Consider the following 21,533-nt stretch of genomic DNA (forward strand, 5'->3'; position numbering starts at 1 on the left):
AACCGAACCGAATCAGCTGAACGGAACCGAACATATCTAAAAAGATGTAAAACGGCGTCGTTTGCATATATATGTGAAAAAAACCTTTGCAGCCGCAGCCTCACTCTTGTTTCTTTCGCTCTCTCTCTCTCTCTCTCTCTCTCAGAGGCGCTTTAACCCTTTCGCTCAACCTCGCTATGTGCTCTCCGGACGCTTAACAACTCAACGCCACACTACCTGGCCGCGGTTCTCTCTCGATCATCCCTGATCATCAATGACTTACTCCTCGCCGTCTGCAAGCTCATCTATTTCGCAGGTTAGCTACTCTCTCTATCTCTCTCTCTCATAAATAATGATATCAACACAAGTATGGGTTCGGTAAGTGGGTATTGGATTAGTTTGTGCAGTATAAAGTGAGAGTGGGCAAGTACATGAGGGACGTCCATTCACTTGAGACCCAAAAGCAAGAATTTGCAAGCCGTCTAGAGTCTCGATGCCAAGTTCATTGTTGTTCTTGTTACTCTCTATCCCAATATCCATTTGTCTTTAATTTTATGTGTGTGTGTCTACAACAGTTGACTGAGAAACTTATATTTTTTCTTGTATCAGTGTTTGATCTTATTATAACCATATTGTCTTTGCCTTTTTGAAGAATTGGTCGAGACTAGGGATATGTATCTTAGTGGTCGATTGGTAGGATCCAAATTTTATATGCATATCCTCTTATGGTCTAAATCATATTTGATATAGTTACTTGACTGCTTGAGTATTATTCAATTCTGAGCGTTTTGATTTGCAAGAATGTATGGAACTTTACTTTTGATTGATCTTAATTGGTACATCAATGAATTGCACCTATCTTTGTGATTTTACTCTGAGGTCTGCTTTCTATTGAAAAGCCACGTTAACACCTGATATTGCGCTCGTTTGTAAATTGTGAGTTTGATGATGTTCTTTTGTATTACTTCACAGGTTGTTCACTTGTATCCAACCTGATTTATCTTCAAGGGAATTTGTTGCATTCTCTTCATATTAGAGCTTTGGAAAGGCAGCGTTAGGCATCTGCAATAGTGATCTTGACTGAAGATATTCTTAGTGAGGAGATATGTATTGCAATCTTTGAGTATTTCATAAAGTGTTCTATTCATTGTTTGAAGTGCTTGAATACTGCATCAATGATGAGGGGAAGATTTGATCCGGCCCAAAAGAAGCGCACAATTACCATTATGTCTGTCTTTGATTTTATGACTCTTGTTTTGGTTTCCTCTGCAGAGGTCTTGTTTCAGGTCTAGTGTTTTCATATGAAGATGTAAATAGGAGGGAAGCAGCCCTCAGCATAGAGCTTTTATTTCTCTTCTCGCTGAGCAAGTCCATATTGATTTAACCACATCACAATGTAAGTATTCCTTTCAATTTTATGATTATAATAATGTCTTTTAAAAAAAATTATTCATAGTTTAGTTGGGATCACTCAGTATTCTATTTCTTCATTGAAAATCCTTTTGGGTTTTGATGTGCATCAACTTATGTAGTTCTCATCTACTAATTCTGTTTATGTAATAATGTTGATACATGATACAAATCGTTTTAGGCTGATTAGGTTTCACGTACCTTCAAATTTCTCACAACTATTGTTTGCAATTGATTACTTCTTCTTTTTCTCAAGAGCAATATTGTGAGCAAGAACAAACATATGCTACTTGGACGTTTTGATGGATCATTTTGCAGTATCTCATGGAAAGTGGAGGTATGAATTTTCCAATGAATTGAATTCTAGTCTAGTCTTCTTTATTTAGTGACTGGAATTGCTTCATAACTAAAGGTATTTAGTAATTTTGTATCCTCTTATTGTACAGCTCATGGGACTTATGAACTTGATCCAATTTTACATAATGGGTGAAGTTATCCTATCATTACACTCCTTAGATAACAGTCTTGCTTCTAAAGGGGTTCCAAAAACTAATCTTGACAGGCTGCCACCAAGTCTGCTATTATCCAACTGGAGCTTTGTTTCTCACTTAATTTACTATTTGTTTTATATTTTGATGGACAACTATTGTCATGTTCTATAAGTAAGAAACGCTTAAAGCATCTTGTTCTATTAAAGTTGAGAAGAGGCTAGGGGTTGGTGATGTTGTATGTACTTCAGCAGCTTTGGAGCAACAGATTCTAGCTATTTTATATTATTAGAACTTAGTAGTTTGTAGCTTATAATCCTTCCTTGTAATAATTATGTATACTGGTTTCTCTCTTCTTCTTTTTAACAGAAATAAAAACAAAACCAAAAAAAAAACCGAACTAAATTGTTCAGTTTTGTTTTCAATTCAAGCTGTCGGAAAACTGCGAACTGAACTGAACTGAACCGAAAGAAAAATTCAGTTCAGTTTCCGATTTTAATCCAAAACTGAACCGAATTCCACCCCTAGTTGGGGTAATGCATCATAGCTCAATTTGAGTGCAGCTAGAATACACTATCATTTCCTATACTCCTCATGTCATCATTCCTAACATTCCACCATTGGTGCCGCTCTCTATTCAAATAAAGCATGCTCCCAAGAGTAGCTACAGCTAAAGGAACTCCACCACACTTCTTCACTATATCCTCTCCGATTTCTATCAAGTGTTGAAACCGGTGCTCCTCTACCCTATTAAACGCCCTTTGGAACAAGGACATACAATCTTTATGGGAAAGACATTCTAAAGAATGCATGTATGAGGGATTCACAAGTTTAGCAATTGATTTATTTCTTGTTGTTGTGATGATTTTACTTCCTCTAGCTCCCACATTTAACAGAGTTTTTAAATCAATCCATTTTTCACGGGTTATTCCAACTAACTCTTTATCCCATACATCATCCAACACCAACAAAAACGTCTTGCCCCTAATGGCATGTTGCAACTTTTTCCCATAAGATCCAAACTTTCATCCTCACATTTTTCATTTGCAGCATTAATAATGCCTCAGATTAATGTTCGAAGATCAAAGTTGTCGGAGACTCATATCCACATTTGCGTCTCAAAACTTTCTTTTATCATTTTATCATTGTATACCAATTTAGCAAGTGTTGTTTTACCCAACCTTCCTAACCCAAAAATGGATATAACACACATTCTCCTCAACTGACAAATCATTGTCACTAAGGAGATGCTTGATAATCTGATCTTTATCCTTATCTCTCCCAATGACTTGTGAAGCATCAACATTAGAGGTAGTCATCCTCCTGTCATCGTGCCCTTGTTGAGGTGCATGATGATCTCCACCTAGTTGTGAGACTTCAATAAGAGCCCATTCACTCTTTTCTTTATTAATTTCATTTAGTCGCTCTCTAATCTCTTTCAGTTTCTTTCCCAGTTTGAAGTTGGTTACTACAGGATTCCAACGCGAGAAAATTGGCGTACCTTTCCCTTGACACTCCCATGGTTGTTGACCAGCACCTCCTTGAGTTCCTTCTGCAGCTTTTGGAACTCCAGTTCGTCAAGAACATCATCAACGTCATAACACACATCTTTTAGATTCCCCAACCAATGAGTGATTAGGGGATCCCTCACTTACTTCTTCTCTGCATCTTGGAGCACTAGTTTGATGGTGGATAAGGTCTTGTTGAGCTTGATCAGCTCAAGTCGGGCACCCCATGCCAAGTTGAACTCTTGGGAAGCATAGGAAGCTAGCCTATCCAAGACGTTCACTGCAATACGGCTGGCAACTCCATAAAGATCGAGAGAAAGAAATAGAGAGGTAGTATGAGGTCTATGAAGTAGGAAATAGAGATACATGCAAGTAGTCGTAGTTCAGCCCAAAGTTGATTATAACGAGTGGATGATGTCTCTAGTCAACCAACTCTTCCACGGTATAACAAACTACTTAAAAATATCTGACAATAATTTGGTTTATAAAAAAACTCACTTCTTCATTTGATAGAGCAAATTAAGACCAAAAGTTACAAATAAAGACAATATGATCACAAGTTGTCACATATCATAGAATATTTTACTTTTTATCCCTCTTTGGCCTATAGTGTATTCTACTGTTGACTGGGTAGTTATTTGCTATTGTTAACTATGACTAACTGCACTATCGACTTGATAGTCACTTGCTACTATCGATTATGAATCTAGCTAGTTGCTACTGTCGACTTGAAATGTGCTACTATCGACTTGGAAGACACATGCTACTGTCGACTTGGAAGGTATATATTACTATCGATTATGAATCCAGCTGCTACTGTCGATTGGGAAACTAGCTGCTATTGTATTTTTGGTGAATAAATTATAAATTTCAAAGTTTCTCGGAAAATATATAATATGATACTTATATGACATCACGTAAGGAACAACTATATATCTTGGTTTATTTCTAAATTGCCGGTGGTTTGGTTGGAAAATTTAAAATTGCCGAAAAAGAGGAGAGTGAAACTTGTTAGATATGAGAGTGACAACTTAGTAATTTCGCGAAAATAGTGGTATTTTGAACATTTCAGCATTAATTATTTAATTATTTTTGGATCCACTCATGGTCTAGGCTTATGTCCTAATTATACATAGAATATGAATTTTTCGTTAATTCAAATATTATATGGTACTAATATGTAATTTTCTATCGTCAATATGGCTCAGAAAGAAATAGAGGTAGCCTGAGTTCCATGAAGTAGGAAATAGAGATACACGCAAGAAGCCGTAGTTCAGCCCAAAGTTGATTATAACGAGTGGATGATTGCTCTAGTCAACCAAGTCTTCCTCAATATAACTCAATGTTTCTGTTCGATATTTATTTGAATGGATGACAGCCATTAAAGTGGCTTGAAATATTAAGTGGGTCAGTCATGTCTTCTCTCCCCCTTTACGTCAATTATTAAAGCAGGCATCAAATACATGAATATCGTACGTAGCCTTCGGATTTGTTTTGAATTGTTTCTGCCCAAATTGTCACTCTCCAAATTGTGTAGTGTCCTTCAATTCAATTGACGTGTTGTCTGATCAAGTGTGTTGCTCAATAGAACAATAGAACTTGTTGCAAGAATTACTGAATTAATTAAAAGTTATTTTCATTATCTACCCTCAACTGTTATTGAAATGTGTGCAACGACGTCAGATTCATAACTTGATGTTTTTTTTATCTGCCAATGAACCACAGTACCTGATCGCTAAAGTAAATTTGTCTTCAGAGGGGGACAATTAGCTAAAACCGTTAATATCAAATACTTAGATTAAAGCTTTAGCAAATTAGAGATTTAGGGGGTACCAAAATAGAATGCAGGTTTCATGCGATAGATGCTCAAGAATGGTTGATTTCTTGAAGGTCCATTTATAAGTAACTACGGTGTTGATCACGACCAGAGTAACCCTAAAACTAAAATAGAACGACGAAATCAAATTCACTTGTCAACAAATTCCAGAAGTTGTAATTTGAAGGGGAGATTGTCTAATGCCCATTACTTTTACCCCAGTATCTCTTGTTTTATTTTCAGTCCGGTGAACAACCCGGCTCTCAGTCAAGGGTCAGTTGAGCTGCGAAGATGTCAGCTGGTAAAAACCGGAGAATCAACTAACTGGTAGCACAAAATTACATACTCTGGAATGAAAATCACTCTTCTGTAGGGTTGGGTTTAATGCATTCCAAGCAACTGGAACTGCAATCACCAGTTTGACCAATTAAACAAAGGGAAAAGCATAAAAACAACAAACCATGGAAGGGAAGACTTGGTAAAGTTGAGCATGGATTGGAATAAGAAAATTCATTATTTGAAGAGCTTAACAACACTAACAAATTCCTATAGAACAGTGAATGTCAAGATTACATAAAATAACAGCAAAATCAAGCTGCAGTAGCTTGCATCACAGCTTGTCAAATGGCCTGAAAAAAGGAGCAATGGAGCCGCATATTATACAATTCATCTATAACTCACTCCTTCACCAGTTATAACCTCACCAATGCAGTAAGCTCCATTTTCTTCCTCAATTATTCTCTGGGATGCCTCCTTACTCACAACAAGAACCATCCCAATACCCATATTAAAAGTTCGCCTCATTTCAACATCTTCTATTCTTCCAGCCTAGTGTTGGCATTAGATATAAAAAAATGAAATAAATGAGATCGATACTTAAATGCCAGAGATACGCTCAGAGTTAATATAAAAAAATGATACATAAAAATCTCATTACCTCTTGGATCCATTTAAAAACAGCTGGGATTTCCCATGAATTATTGTAGATTACAGCTCCTAAGCCTTTTGGAAATACTCTAGGTATATTGTCAGTGAAACCACCTCCTGTGATGTGGGCTATCCCCTTCACACCACCCTTGCTAATTATGTCGAGCACCTGTTTAGTGAGGAAAACCAAAACGCACAAAACATTTTCAGCAGCTAGTTGGAGACAAATCATGTAAATGAGCACAAATGCATGATATTCAGCATTTCATTTCAAGTTTACCTGCTTAACATATATCACTGTGGGGGCCATTACAGCTTCACCTAATGTTACAGAGTTACCCGGTAGTTGGTCCTTCAGAGACAACCCACTATGATCTAGTACCCTATATAGACAGAGCAAGGAAAATTTTGTGAAGTGTGAGAACCGCAGGGTAAGACAAGAAAAAAATACACAGTTCACATTAATAGGATATATAAAAGCAAGGAAAACGTTTTTCGTTTCAACACAAACCTTCTTACAAGAGAGAAACCATTGGAATGAACCCCACTGGATGGTAGGCCAATGAGAACGTCTCCAGCCACAATGCTTTTCCCATTAATCACTGATTCCTTTTTCACAATTCCAACAGCACAACCACTGAGGTCATACTCACCCTCAGCATAGAAACCCGGCATCTCAGCAGTCTGAAGATATATGCAATCTAATGAGTGCTTTCTTATCAAAAATATGAATGTATCTTTTAAACACAAGGTGAACAAGCAAAATTTAACCTAAGAAGACAGGCTTAACACATGGAATCCTCAGCAAACAAAACTGAAAATTTCTAAACTAAGTCATTTAGAATACCTCTCCACCTAAAAGAACACAGTCAGATTGTTGGCAACCATTGACAATTCCCTTGATAACCTAAAAAACAGAATATAAGTAAGCTGTAGAACAGTCAATTGTATGTCTTTTATTTTATTATAAAAGCTAAAGGGCACACAGCTGACATCTACCTTTTCAGCAAGATCAACATCAAGGCGGCTTGTAGCATAGTAATCAAGGAAAAATAACGGCTTGGCTCCAGAAGTTACAATATCATTGACACTCATCGCAACCTGATAATCAAACCTGATCAATACAGAAACCAACACATCTTCACTACCACATGATTCAACTCGGCTATAATTATTATTACCAAATCAATACCAATGGTATCATGAATGCCAGTATCAAACGCGAGCTTAAGCTTAGTTCCCACACCATCAGTACCAGCAACAAGATACGAATCACCTGTTTCACCACACAACTCAAATCATCCAAAACATCAAACTCAAACTCCACATTAAATTCCAACACAACTTGAAAAAAACATCGTACCGAGAGGGAAAAGCCCTCCAAAGCCACCAATTCCGGGGGCCATCTTGGCAATTCTCCTAACGAGCTCCGCCCCAGCATCTATATCCACGCCGGCGTCCTTATACGAAAACCCACCATCCTGATCAGAGCCTACATTCTTCGAAACAGCGCATAGGCTTCTGCTCTTAGAAGGTCCACTAGAGGAAGCTACAGAGAGGCCGGAGAAGGTCAAGGATGGCAGTCTGGGTAGGTGGGTGTGGGTGGAGTTGGGTTTCGAATATGAGGGTCTTGAAGAGGTGGCAAAGCTGAGACTGAGGTCTGGGTTTGGTTTGAGGGCGGTGGACATGGCCTAGTGTACAACCTGGGAGTTAGAAACATACAGAGGTAGTGAATTAATAGCAATACCCAATAGTAAGAAAATTTAAACATTAGAAAAGATTGAAAATTGAGAAGAGCCCATGATTGAGATGAAGAAGAGAGAGAGAGAGAGAGAGAGAGAGAGAGAGAGAAAGTTGAGGAGATACCTAAGAAGCACGGATACGGAAAAAGTCTGTCGGTATTGGACACAATACGATACTTGGACACGGCAAATGAAATTTTTATTGGACACAGACACGTTCTGGACACGTTAATTAAATATTATTTTAAATATGTATACCTAATTATGATTATACACTGAGTTGGCCAGTGTAAAACAAGTTCCCTTGGAAAGCTAATACAATTCCACCCACATATACAGTTGAAAGTTAACTCCATAACCTCTTATGGCACAATAGGAGATAGATTATATACTAACACAAAGCAGTAGCATTCATAATGAAGAAGACCATTGTTGTTTAATCAACAGAACTAGTTTTACTACATCGTACTGTAAGTAGAATCGGAAGATGAGTAAACCACTATGTACTTCCCACAAAATATGCAGTGAGCAAACACTAACTTTGAAAATACCAAACTGAAACAACACGGCTCTTACTACCAAAAGTGCATGGAATTTCCTACTTCGATCAGGAATAGAGTTCTGGATCATAATGTTAGCTAGCAGTTTAAATGTGAGTTGCAGAAGATTGATATATAGGCCAACCATGTCTTGTGTTGTTTCAAAGCTGAGTAACGGAGGGGAAATTGTTTATACCTGCATGTGTATTCCACCTTAATGACAAAAAGTTTTAAATGACTAATCAAATTTTGATATTTTCTTCAGTAAAAGCGTGAATGCATTGTAGCGTCCAAATAAGGAGTGTGTGTTAATCACTGTTTATGAACCAAGAAATGTACTTGCAGGTTTACTGAAGTTATATGTACCTGTCCCTTCAATCGATTCAAAAACCAGATGGGATGCTCAATATGTTATGCCTCCATTAAATCATCTCAGAAAGTAAGATGCAGCCATCCCATTTATTTTAGCAACTGTCCCCCTCTTTTTGGTTACATATTTATGATAATTTCCAAGGTTAATGTAGGTCAAAACTCAAAACTGAACTAATTTAAACCTGAGGGTATGTAAGACACATAGCATGAAGACTGAGTGAATATTAGCTTGCACCCCATGACTAGGAGTCTAGGAGCTACCCATTCTGATATGTCTCACACAATAACTATATCTAAGACATAAAAGACCAAATACAGTTCCGCCTAGTATATTAGCTTGTTTGTGAAATTCAGTCCCCAATTTAAACCAATGGTCGAACAACCCAAGACTAAACTTGCTTCAATATTTATTGAAAATTCAATCAAACCCATAAATCCATAACTCGATTACACCCATAACTCAATTCAATCAAACCCAGAACCCAATTCAATCAAACCCAGAACACAATTAATCTTACAAGTACACAAATCAAAAACACCTTAAGTTCTTAATTCAATCAACAGAAGAAGAAGGAGGAGGAGAGACTTCACCTTGCCGACGAGATCGCCGTTGGCGGTGGTGACGACAGGGGGAAGAAGCTCGGCGACGACGGCGGTGGGGACGAAGTGGTCGGAGGTTGAACGTGTCGGGTAACAGAGAAAGAAGAGAGACGAGAGTGAGGGAGTGGGAGAGAAAAAGGGGCGGGAATAAAGTGGGGGTATAGCTAGGGTTTATGTGTTGGAAAAAGTTTTTAACAGTTTTACCCTGTTACTACTACCACCCTAACACACACTAGTGACACTACAGTGACTACATTCTACACCACGCGCGCGCGCACACACACAAAGTTACAACCTCTTGTCGCAGTGTCCAACGATTTGATTTGATTTCTAATTTCGTTTGGTAATAAGAATTTCGAGTTCTTAAGTGATAAAGTGATGATGGCTTGTAAACTTGTAAATGTAATAAGAGAATCAAGCTTAACGTCCATTAAATCATTGTATACAGTAATTTTATTAATTAAGACTGGAAAACAATTATACCATTTGACATTATTTAAAAATAATAATAATAATAATAATAATCCGAACTCTGATGAGAATTGTGTGTAAATTTTTGTTCCATGAAAAAAGTTATGTATTATTTGCTCACCAAGATGACTGGAGGTGTTGTTTGGGCTTAAAATAATACTCCGATATTATTAGACTCCTTAGGCTCGTGGACCGGTTATTTGGGGAAAATCTATCATAGAGCAAGATTACATTCCGTATTGGAATAGATTTAGGGGACTAATGCTGTATAGAATCTGAGTTGAATAAGGAAGGTGAATCCAAATCAACTAAGAGGTTCTTGAGACTTGATCCGCAAGAAAGAACAATTTGTGTTCTCTATATAAAGGGGTCGAATGTGCAGAATAACACACACAACGTCAAACAAACTATCGCGCAACCGCATAGTCAAATCTCCCCACGGAGTAAAAGTCTGATTAGCTTCGGCAACCAAGTCTCCCATCGGAGCGGAGCTACCCAGATGTACGCCTCGCGCTGCATGTAGCAACAAGTCTGATTAACCTCGGCAACTAGAGTCAAGTCCATCGAGTCGCTAGCCTAGCTTCTAGCAAACACAAAAGTCTGCACTAGTCAGCAATTCCCTACAACGAGAGAGTCACGATATCAACGACACATTATAAGCTCTGCTTTTTCCCAAGCAGTCTAAAGTAAGATCGGCCATCTACTTGAGGTGGAGTGAAAGGTACCTAGAAACTCCGGTTGTGTATAGGTCATTCGAACTTCAGCGGTTTATCAGCAACTGCGGAGCAATCATTTGAAAAGAAGACAGTACGTGAGCGCAATTATCATCAACAAAGTAGGAGTTGTACCTAACTCAAAGGTACTGGCACGCCAAGCAACAACAGAGAACAAAGGTTAGAACCACCTAGGGTTCAAAACCGGGGCTTGCTGATTGTTCCCTGAGGAGATCTTTTTCCCAGCTCGAACATTTGGCACGCCCAGTGGGACCGTGTCAAGATAGCAAGCCGGAATCCTTACTCGCGAGGATATCCCCCTTGCTTGAAACCAGAGCATTCGCAGTGTGTTCCTCACAACACAGCGACTTGCAGAGGTTTAACAACGGTTGAGGCATTACTGAAATTTGGAGTGATGGCGACACCGGAAGATATGCAACTAGCTTTCAAGGAGTTGACAAAGGTAGTCAAGTCATTGGAAGAGTCATTCGGCGAGCGAATGACTGCGGTCGAGAGAACATTGGATAATGTGTCGCAACTACAGTCGACACAAGGTCAGCGTCTGGCTGAGACCAACGACAGACTGAAGAAGCTAGTTCTGGGTGCTAACGAGCACGCGAACAATGCTCGCTTAGAGTTTGAAGGCCAGGATGAGCGGTTCAAGCAAATCGAAGAAGCGTTGGGAATCCAACGGACTGTCGCCGGGCTTTATGAGAAACAGAACCATGACAGACCTAAGGCCACCAAAAAGGCTAGGTCCAACAAGAAAATTAGCGCTGGTAACGACGACGGCGGTGAAGAGGACGAGGTCAGAGGTGATGAGGCTGACAAATCAGATGTAGAGCCTATCAAACTCTCAAAGAAGAAGAAGACGAAGGCAAAAAAGGGAAAGTTCACGTTTGGAAGTTCAAAACGGTCGTACACACCCGAGGTTGAAACACTTCAAAGGGCATTGGCACTTCTTCAACCAATCGGAAGACAAGAGCGTCAACACCAGTTCCGTCGTGAGCGGCAAGAGGAGCATCGAGAAGAACCTGAGCAAGAAATAGAAGAGGGTCAGATCCTTACCAAAGAGCAGGTTCAGAAAATGATCCAAGAGAGTGTGAGGACCATTCATGGTCATGCTGCCGCGAACATATCCTATACAAGTCCATTCCCGGAATGGGTGACAGCATGTCCTTGGCCCTCGAGTTATCGACCAATCAAGTTCCAGACTTTCTCGGGAGAGGGTTCCGAGAATGCAGCTGAGCACATCTCGCGTTTCCACAGTGATTGCGGGCCATATGCATCTGATCCAGTCTTCAAGATGAGGGCTTTCGGTTCATCTCTGTTAGGACCGGCGCTATCTTGGTTCTCCAAGTTAGCACCAAGGACTATTTCAGATTTTGGTCCATGCTCGAGACAATGTTTAAAATGACTTTTGGAAGTGTTGAGCCTGAAGTGGATTTGTCATCTTTGACTTCTATGTATCAACAACCAATGGAGTCGGCAGTGGAGTTCATGAAGAGGTTCAAGGTTCAGCAAGCAAAGTGCAGAACACCGCTCGCGGAACAAGATGTCATTTGCATTGCTATAAAGGGTTTGGAAACCCAACAGCGGGCCAAACATCATGATGCCTACTTTTCTAGCATGGCGGACTTAATGAACAAGGTAGGCTCCTACCAAGTGTTCCTCAGGGAGATGGAGGACAGTGCCACAGCTCCAAAAGAGTCCACCTGTGTCTTATCACCCTGGTACTTTGAAACCACGTTATGCAGTTCCATTCGGAGCTAAGAGGGTTTCAACTATCTACTCGCATGTAGATCCATTCTACACACCATATCCATACGAAGAGCAGTGGGTCGATGAGGTAGTTGATGAGGTAGCGGCAGTAGAGATAGCCGGAAGACAAGCATTGAAGTCCAAGGCTTTGAAGATGTCTAGAGACCCTGTCAAGATCTCTACAGCAGCATTCACCAAACCTGAGTACGACTCGTATACGTACAACACTCACAAGGCTCCATAAATTATGGATGAATTGTTCGCAAGTGGAAGAGTGAAGCATGATACTGCAATGCCTACCGCAGCGCATATAGAAGAGAATAAGTACTGCAAGTTCCACAACTTGTTCAATCACCACACAGCTGATTGTGTTAAGCTCAAGGATCAATTGCAGACCTGGATTAACAAAGGCATGCTTGGGGTAGACACTGAAAGAGCTGCAGCTTGGGTCGATATTGATCCCTTCCCTACAGTGTCAATGGTGGAGGTTACACCATTGACAACACCGTTGAAGACTCATCGCCCTTCCAAGTTTGCTGAGTACACTTATGATGCGTCAATGGCTCATGAGATCTTGGACAAACTTATTGCTGAAGGTGAAACCATTGTACCATGGACTGAGTTCCCGACTGTGGAAGAAGTTAAAGGTAAACGGTATTGTAAGTTTCATAACGTTTGGACTCATGATACTCGTATTTGTATACAGCTCAAGGACCAGATACATCAGTGGTTAGATGTGGGAGTGTTGTCTTTTGCTTCAGAGCCCGAGCCGGGTATGAGGACAATAACGAAGGGAATGCCCGTGGCGAAAGAGGTTGCAAGAGCCAAGCAATCTGATCAGGGTAAACAAAAAAGCGTTGTCCAGAATAAGGAACATAATGTAGCAAAATCAAGAACTTATGTCCTTTGTAATCGATGCAAGAAAGAGTGTTCCATAATCTGTGACAATGCTGGTAGACATGAGGAATCGCGAAGACATCGGAGGCCTCGCTCGCTGACAAATCTATCCGAGAGGGAGAACCCCAAGAAAGCTAGAATTCAGACAGACACTTATGCTCAAGTGTTGAAGAGGCCACACTCAGGTCTTGGTGGGGTCGCGAACGTCCCTGGAGGGCAGCGATTTGGGGCGAATGTGCCGGAAACTCAAGCTTCGCGCGAGGCGCTGCAGCGGCCATACATACCGCCTACACTGAGGTCATTAAAACCAGATGTCTGGTACGTTCAGGAGCATGGAAGAGATATGGAGGCTACGAAAACTCAGAAGAGGAACGTACAGAAGAGATGGGGAAGGGCCAAATGAATGTTAGAGGCGTATAACAGAGGAGAACTCTCTCGCGACCAACTAGAACAACCACCTTGGTTGTTGCGAGAGACAGTTGGAAAACTTAGTCTAAGGCCATACGTGCACATTCGTCGGAATAATAATCACAGGAATGAGCCATACCCCAGGAAAAGCGTTCATGATCGAATTGAACGACCAATGGAAACTGCTCCTAAACGAAGAGTTTCAATCCATAATAGGTTGTCTTACGCATCTACTGATAGCAGGGCAACAAGCAGACAGCACGTGCAGAGTGTTTCTATTCAGCAGAAACAATAGCAAGATAGTATTGCGCAACCTACACAATAGGTTGTCTTACGCATCTACTGATAGCAGGGCAACAAGCAGACAGCACGTGCAGAGTGTTTCTATTCAGCAGAAACAATAGCAAGATAGTATTGCGCAACCTACACAATATAAATGGGTTCCAAAGAGTTCCGCGAGTAGGCCAAGCCATTAGGAACCAGCTCTAGAAAAACTAAAGCCAATGTTTGAATGGAAGTTAAAGATTAAAGAACCAACACCAGTGGTTCAAATAGTAAAAGAACTAACACTTGTAGTTCCAGAGATAGGCGAGGCTGCGGTAGTCGTTACTCATCCAAAGGCTCATCAGGAGCAATCGCTAACGGAGTATATCAGAAGCAAGTGCCCCTCGCGAACACCAACTGGGTCAATTTCAGATGACAATATGGAAGAACCAGGTTGTAATGAGCAAGGGTTAGAACTTTCTGATCAAGAGGACGAGCTTGAGGAAGGTTATGATGAAGAAATAGCAGCTACCCCAGACTACAACATGTTTAACCTTTGTCATGAAGATAACGTCGTGGAAGGAATACCGGGGCCAAATACTGTTCCTAGCTGCAACATGGTGTTCACTTTGTCCTCGAAGTATGCTCTTCCAAGGCCAATGTCATCTCATATATTCATTGGAGGTGAGACACCTACCCAGGAGGTGGGTACAGTCGCAGAGTTGGCATCTACAGAGGTGCCAACTGTTGATAAAGACACAAGGAAAGAGGGAGATGCTAAATCTCACACGATGACAAAGCTCCAACGATTCTTTATGATGTTCACAAAGCCTACAGCGACCATGACTCAGCACATTAAACCCTTATACATATCAGCTGAGATGGAGGGTAAGAGAGTGAACAAAATCATCGTCGATGGCGGTGCAGCAGTTAGCATTATTACAGTGAAAACAGTCGAATCACTTGGCATTGCAAAGGAAAAGGTTCTCAGTAGCAATCTTAAGGTCAGGAGTTTTGCTGGCAACTTAACTAAGACCTTGGGAGTTTTGATCCTCAAAGTCAAGATAGGACCTTCCGAGCTGTTCCAGACGTTCTTCGTTACAGACTGCACCGCTCCATACATCATCATACTTGGTAGGGATTGGATACATAGAGCTTACTGCATCCCTTCTACTCTACACCAAGAAATGCTGATGTGGGATCCCGCAACTGATAAGGCAGAGCTAGTGAAAGCAGATGATAGACCATACTCAGTCGCTTCCTGCATTTTGGATGCTGAGTACTATTATGGTGACATGAGGCCTTTAGGAGTTGCTGGAATCGATACCAAGGGTCGTCCAGTTGGGGTGACTTCTACAGAATTGACATGATGGGGTTTAGTACAGGTCAAAGCAGATATAAATAGACCTGGCTTCATCGTGAAAACAAAAAATAATCATCCATGAGTATATCACTTGCCAAAGAGCAAGAACAAGCCTATGTGTCCTTTCTCCAACGCTTATCTATTTATAGAGAGGAACAAGAGGCTTGGGGACAATCGCGCTAGTGGAATGCATTGAGAATGATTTAACTAAGATTCAAGGAGAGTAGGAGTTTATTCAACCAGCATCTGCAGCTTTGAATGACACTCCACCCAAAGTGAAAGATCTAGTGGAAAAGATTAATCTTGGGACTACAGAAGAGCCCATGGAGGTTGGAATAAGTAAACACTTGAAAGAGGAACTGAGACAATGTTTGATAGAGTTATTACAAGAGTTCCGCGATTGTTTTGCTGAGAAGTTTGAGGACATGCCGGGCTTGTCTCCAGATTTGGTTTGCCATCGTTTGCCCATAATGGAAGGGTACAAACCGGTACAACAAAGTCAACGGCGAATGAGTGCAGACACAGCAGCAGCAGTCAAGAAAGAGGTTCAAAACATGTTTCAAGCCGGTATTATCCGACCAGCTAAATGAATTAGCACAACTTGCTACTGGTATCCGCTTGGCGGATGGCGTTCGCGAGAGGATTTTGAAGGTTCAGAGATGCACATTACCTTCCTTCATGGCAAGGAAAGAAGTTAAAGATGACTGGTTGGTCGCTGTTATTGACGCTATTGATGTAGATTGGCGACAACCGATTATCCAGTACCTCACTGATCCTTATGCACTGGTGGACAAGAGGGTTAGATATTTTGCTACTAACTACATCCTTCGAGGCGGTGAACTATTGCGCAGGGCAGAAGACGACTTGTACCTGAGATGCATCTATGAAGCTGAGGCCAAGAGGTGCTTACGAGAGGTTCATTGTGGCAATTGTAGTTCGCACCAAACTGGTCCTAAGATGAGATAGCTCATTCGACGATATGGTTTCTATTGGCCTACCATGCTCAAGGACTATATCAGCTTGGCACAGGGTTGCATCGAATGTCAAATGCATGGGCCAGTCGAGCATGTGCCAGACGTTCTTCTGCAACCAATAATTAAACCTTGGCCAGGTCGCGGCTGGGCTTTAGACTTCATTGGGGAGATTCATCCAAATTCTTACTTACAGCACAAGCACATTCTACTTGCTACATATTTCTTCACTAAGTGGGTAGAGGCTATACCAGTCAAGACAACGTCTTCAGAGGTGATCACTGACTTTATCTTCAAATATATTATCACCAGATATGGCATCCTAGAGTGTTTCGTAGCAGACAGGGGGGCAGGTTTCATGGATGAAAAGACTCAGAAGTTCTTAGCTGATTATGGAATCAAGTTTCTGCATTCTAGTCCTTATTATGCTCAATCGAATGGCCAGACAGAAGCTAGAAACCGAGTCATTATGTCTATACTCAAACGAATGTTGGATGCAAATCCGCGATCTTAGCATACAGAGTTGGATCACACGTTATGGCTTATAGAACTTCCAAACGAACTCCAACTGGTACTACACCTTATGCCTTGATGTATGGACATAATGCAGTACTTCCTATTGAGATTAATGTTCAGTCGCTGAGGGTTCGCGAGCAGCACCAGCTGATTAGCGAGGACTATGTCCAGGCTATGTATCAAGAACATGAGGACTTGGATTCTCGACGGATGGAAGCTCTCGACAGCCTTATTGCAGAAAAGAAGAATATAACACGGCTATATGACAAACGCATGAGAGGACGCAGCTTTGGAGTTGGGGACTTAGTTTTGAAAGCTTGTTTGCCTTACGGTGAGCGAATTGATGGTCGTGGTAAATGGTTTGCTAAATGGGAAGGTCCTTTTGTGATTGATCAAGTAATGGGTAAAGGAGCTTATTACCTTCGCGATACTGATGGGAATGTTCACAAAAATCCTATGAATGGTCGCTATCTTAAGAAGTACTTCCCTAGTGTTTGGGAGTATGAAGATCCACCGGCAGCGGTGCAGGCAACATAACTGGTGTTTTGACTTAGTGTTTCCTTGGTTTCCATCCTTTCAACCAAGTAAACATCGAAGGAAACATGGGGGCAATACCATGGATAATCAGTACTTGATGGTCGTGATTGTTACTGAGGGTCGCGAGTGTTACAAAGGGTCGCGAGCGTTACAAAGGGTCGCGAGCGTTACTGCTGGTCGCGAGCCCAAATTTTTTTTGAAACTATCGAGTTTCTGAAACTTTATGAGTTTCTTAATCATGCTCCGGAATTTTTTGTAAACACATTGGACCAATACTTGTAGTCCAGAATTGGTTGTAACTTTTGTTACGCAGCAATGAAACAATACAAGTGTTTTGTGAAACAAGTTGTGTTTTATTCATATGGCTTTGTGGCCAGGAACTTTACACAAGACCTATACTATTACATATGATCTTTAACAAGCTCTGATATCATCTATGTTAGGTGGAAAGGTCTTCGCGGTTTCTCCTGTTCATCCCACCACCACGAGAAACTCGAGATTAAGCTGCATTACTTGAAGGCCAATTGGAACCAGCTTGGTGCCAAACATAGGTTCTAATTAGAGGACTGGTGGTAGCATGAGGGATCCAGAGCCTTGATTTGTACACTTCTCCTCGCACTCTTGTGGGCAAGGGAGATTGGAGGATATTGCACATAGGAGATGCAACAGCTCGCATCGCGTATCAAAAGAGGTATGAAACGAGCATGAAGCACCTATTGGCCCTGGTCCTAAATTTGGCGACTAAATAATGTTGAATGGGGCTCAGGAAGGGCTGCCATTTCCTCTCTCACTTGTAATCATGCACCGGGAAGAGCTCATAATGCAAGGCAGTTCCCTAGTGCTGAACTACAAAAAAGGGAGGATGTGAGGGTGGAATAAGACTCCCACCTCACATTTGAGGGTAGAATAAGACTCCCACCTCACATTTGAGGGTAGAATAAGACTCTCAAAAGTTGTTATAGAGTTTGCAAATCTGGGGGATGAAACTTAAGAAACTTAAGGGGTTTCGAAGGAAGAAATGGAACAGACATGGTTGGAGGCTGCAGAAGAGAGTGTTTTGTGTTCTTGCCTTAGGGTTTCGTTTTATAGGAGAAGAAACTTGGATTCAAAGGCTGAGATTAGAGATACAGATTTAGAGATCGCGCCCGGGATTTATTGCATCAATAGTGGTCAAACTGAAACGGTTGGTGCGTTTCCCGATATTGATTGCTCCTGTTTTCGAGAGTTTGCATGTAAACTTGGACGGTAGCGAGTTAAGCTGGGCTCTGGCCTTGGGCCTTTACTTGGGTTTTTTTTTTCGGGTCAAGGAGACTCAAGTAGGGTGAGCAGACAGAGATAAATTATAATTCTTATTACTAAAATACTTTGGTGTTCAAATTACATTCTATGTCCGACAAGGCGTATATCTAGGAGTAATTTTCCAGTGTCACTGGCTTTATCACAAATCAGGTTGTTGATCCTCCTTTCCTCAGCCTCAGAAGCTACTAGTTGCCTTTTGCGCTCTTGTACTTGGGGGGCAACACTTCTTATCTCTTCCTCCACAGCCTTAAGCTCTCTAGCTTGCTCAGCTTCAAGCTCCGCTATCTGTGCTTCTATCGCGGCTTGTTGTTGCCGCAATGCACTAAGTTGTTGTGAACGGCTGGTCTTGGCATGCTAAAGCTTGGTCTTAAGTTGGGCAGGGCCTTGAGCAATGAAGTTTCTAGCAGCAACATTGTGTTGCGACAGACTCTGAGATTGGTTCCTCAAAGCTTGACATTCTGCCATGAGGCATAGAATGGTTCTCAGTGCCTGTTCTGCCTTCGCTACTATGATGGGATCAGTTAAGTATAGTTTGATGCAGTGAAGGGCATTTTGGACCTTAGTCAGGCGCGCTGGATCAGCTAGATCCTCAGCGGATACCTCCGCAAGTTGTGCACGGGCCTGGACAAGTTCTTGAGACTCTAGGGGTGTCAAGGGGCTGGCAGGACCTAGCATATCATCTAGAAGGTCTTCCAGAGATGGACTAGAACGATTCTCTGATAGATCAACAACTGGTGTCGATCCAGAGGCTCCAACAGTCAGCATAATTTGCGAGCTAGAAGCGGTCGCGATTGCTACAACCTGCAGATGGTAAAGAACAGTTAATAAGACAGTTAAGTGTTTACAAAGGGGAAAAGAAACATATAAACCAAGATGTGGTTAAGTGTTTTACCCCATCAGTTTGAGAAGAGGGAACATTGTTTCATGGAAGGGGGTTTGGTGCAGCAGTATTTCTCGCTGAGTCCGCGTTCGCGAGGGAATGCTCCACATTTTCACCTTCTCGGTGAGAGCTGGTCACACCTGCTTCATCTCCTACCTCATTCTCCAGATTCTGAGTTGAAGAGGAGTGGGAGAGTACTGCTGTTGGGTTGATTGACGTTTGTGGCTCCAAGGTCCGAGTGCTCGCCACCGTGTTGAGGGGAGTAGCTTGAATTGGTTCTCTATACGCGATCAGAGCTTGTTGGATAGCAGTCGCGACTCCCATGGTAGGTGACTGAGCTTCAGCATGAGCCTGTTTTAAAGACAACATAGTACATCGTTGATCCACAGACGAACAATATAAGATAAGGGAACTATATCCTAGAAAATAATAAAGTGTTGCTTGGGGGGCAACATGGTGTTTAACTACTTATAGAAACATCTTCCATCGCGGTTGCGGCAGCTTGAGTGGTGGACGGAGGTGGTGAAGTTGGGTTCTCGCAAACCTACAAATCAAATAAGAATCAGTCAAAGTGGTTCATGAGTGAATAGCCAATTGGAACAAATAATGTGTTCTTCTTACCTCAATTGTTGTTTCTGGGTTATTGTTCCCAGTTACTGGCTCAGGGTTGACCTGGTCAGTTGATGCGCGTGGTATTGCATCAATCGCGAGTGGGGTAGAGGTGCTTGAGGCAATTATTATTCTCCTCTGAATCAACTGATGATCACAGACGTTGGTTAGTGGTGAAGGTTGCAACAGCCTTTAATGTTGTTAATCAAATACGGATGAAGACTTATAGGATTGAAGTCTATAGTGTCAGGGTCGTCCTCGTCGTTGTCAAATTGCATTATTCTCCCTCGTTTATGGCCTTGGAAGGAGGAAGCACCAGTTGTGTCCTCAAAAACCTGCAACATGAACCGGTTAGTGGTTTTTAATCAGTGTTGGAATACAACTGTGGGAGTTCTAAGAAGAGTTAGGATTTTACCCTTGAGTGAACAATTTTTGCGGCATTTGGAACTACTGTCCGCAGCAAATCCTCATCACCAAGAACCTCAGAATCTTCCTGCAAGTATCGTCTAAGCCCAGCCTGGAAGATGTATTGAAAGATGAATCGCGATCGTTGCTCCCACTGGCCAGAATTAATCTTTTTCCACCATTGGGGGTAAGATTTGTCGACACGGAAGCAGCGAAGGATACTTCCACTTGCTATCACAAGAAATGGTGTGGGTCGCAGCTGAGACTGGTTCCCAGGATTGTCGGCAGTGTTGGGAGCCATGGGGCGTCGCCATGATGAAAACAAGTTCAGACTCTCAATGGGAGGGAATGGAACCATCTGAGCCATGCCTAGTTGCCTCGCGAAGAGATGAGGGCATAGAGTTACACTCCAGTGCAGGGGTGTCGGGGTAAGTCCGCCATTGAAACAGCCTGTTCAAACATATGTCGGCTCTCCCCGTCATAGCGTCTGAGGACTAGAAAACCTCCGCGAAGGGCGTCAGGGTGAGTGTGGTCTAGGAGCAACCGTGCTGAGTCAAGAACAGAGGCATCCGGGTTGTAAAAGTACTCAAAGCACGCTGCATAGCGAAGAGTGAAATTGGGTTCCAGACCAACAAATGCTTCTTCCAATACTTGATTCAGACGAAAGTCCCTTGCATTTTCATTCCGCAATTGTACAAAGTAGACCCGAATCCAGAGGTCTATGATCCACATGGGCCCCGAGAGCTTGTGATAATCAAGAGGTTCCATAGTGAGTGAACGCATCATACGATAGAGTTATGCAAGAACTATTTGTGTTAAGCCCACAGTGTGGCCATTGTAGAGGAGGGTTGCGAGTTGCAGGTGGCGCCCAGTAATCTTCTTGGAGTTGGAGCAAAACATAAGAGGGCACTTTTTAAGGTACACACGTACTGACAATAGTGATTGTAACATGTAATCAATTTCTTATGTTTCAAAAACAGTTTTTGTAATCCATACTGATGGTGAAAATTTGAGGTTTGAAATAAGGATTGTTGTTTTCTGGTACAAAGGGGTTATAC

General features: G+C 41.7%; 2 protein-coding genes and 1 long non-coding RNA gene across 4 annotated transcripts; 2 read left to right on the forward strand and 1 right to left on the reverse strand.

The window, feature by feature from the left end:
• Positions 1–166: 166 nt before the first annotated feature.
• Positions 167–2,307, forward strand: LOC126803664 (uncharacterized). 2 transcript variants are annotated; one of them, XR_007673122.1, is made up of 4 exons: positions 167–295; positions 952–1,375; positions 1,646–1,726; positions 1,836–2,307. It is a non-coding gene; the product is annotated as an uncharacterized LOC126803664 (long non-coding RNA). The 2 variants fall into 2 exon arrangements; XR_007673123.1 differs by lacking the exon at positions 167–295 and having other exon boundaries at positions 860–1,375.
• A 3,368-nt stretch (positions 2,308–5,675) lies between these two features.
• On the reverse strand, positions 5,676–9,512 carry LOC126783424 (phosphoribosylformylglycinamidine cyclo-ligase, chloroplastic/mitochondrial). The gene is made up of 9 exons (XM_050508897.1): positions 9,373–9,512; positions 7,492–7,831; positions 7,310–7,404; positions 7,128–7,229; positions 6,976–7,035; positions 6,640–6,812; positions 6,409–6,511; positions 6,139–6,297; positions 5,676–6,029 (listed from the first exon to the last, which is right to left on the reverse strand). The coding sequence occupies exons 2-9, from the start codon at positions 7,814–7,816 to the stop codon at positions 5,868–5,870; spliced, it is 1,179 nt and encodes a 392-aa protein (XP_050364854.1). The 5' UTR covers positions 7,817–7,831; positions 9,373–9,512; the 3' UTR covers positions 5,676–5,867.
• Positions 9,513–16,766: 7,254 nt separating this feature from the next.
• LOC126802354 (uncharacterized) lies at positions 16,767–17,282 on the forward strand. Its single transcript, XM_050529973.1, has one exon. The coding sequence runs from the start codon at positions 16,767–16,769 to the stop codon at positions 17,280–17,282; it is 516 nt and encodes a 171-aa protein (XP_050385930.1).
• The last annotated feature ends 4,251 nt before the right edge of the window (positions 17,283–21,533 follow it).

This window comes from Argentina anserina, chromosome 1, assembly GCF_933775445.1.
Source record: "Argentina anserina chromosome 1, drPotAnse1.1, whole genome shotgun sequence".
Lineage (NCBI taxonomy): Eukaryota > Viridiplantae > Streptophyta > Magnoliopsida > Rosales > Rosaceae > Argentina > Argentina anserina.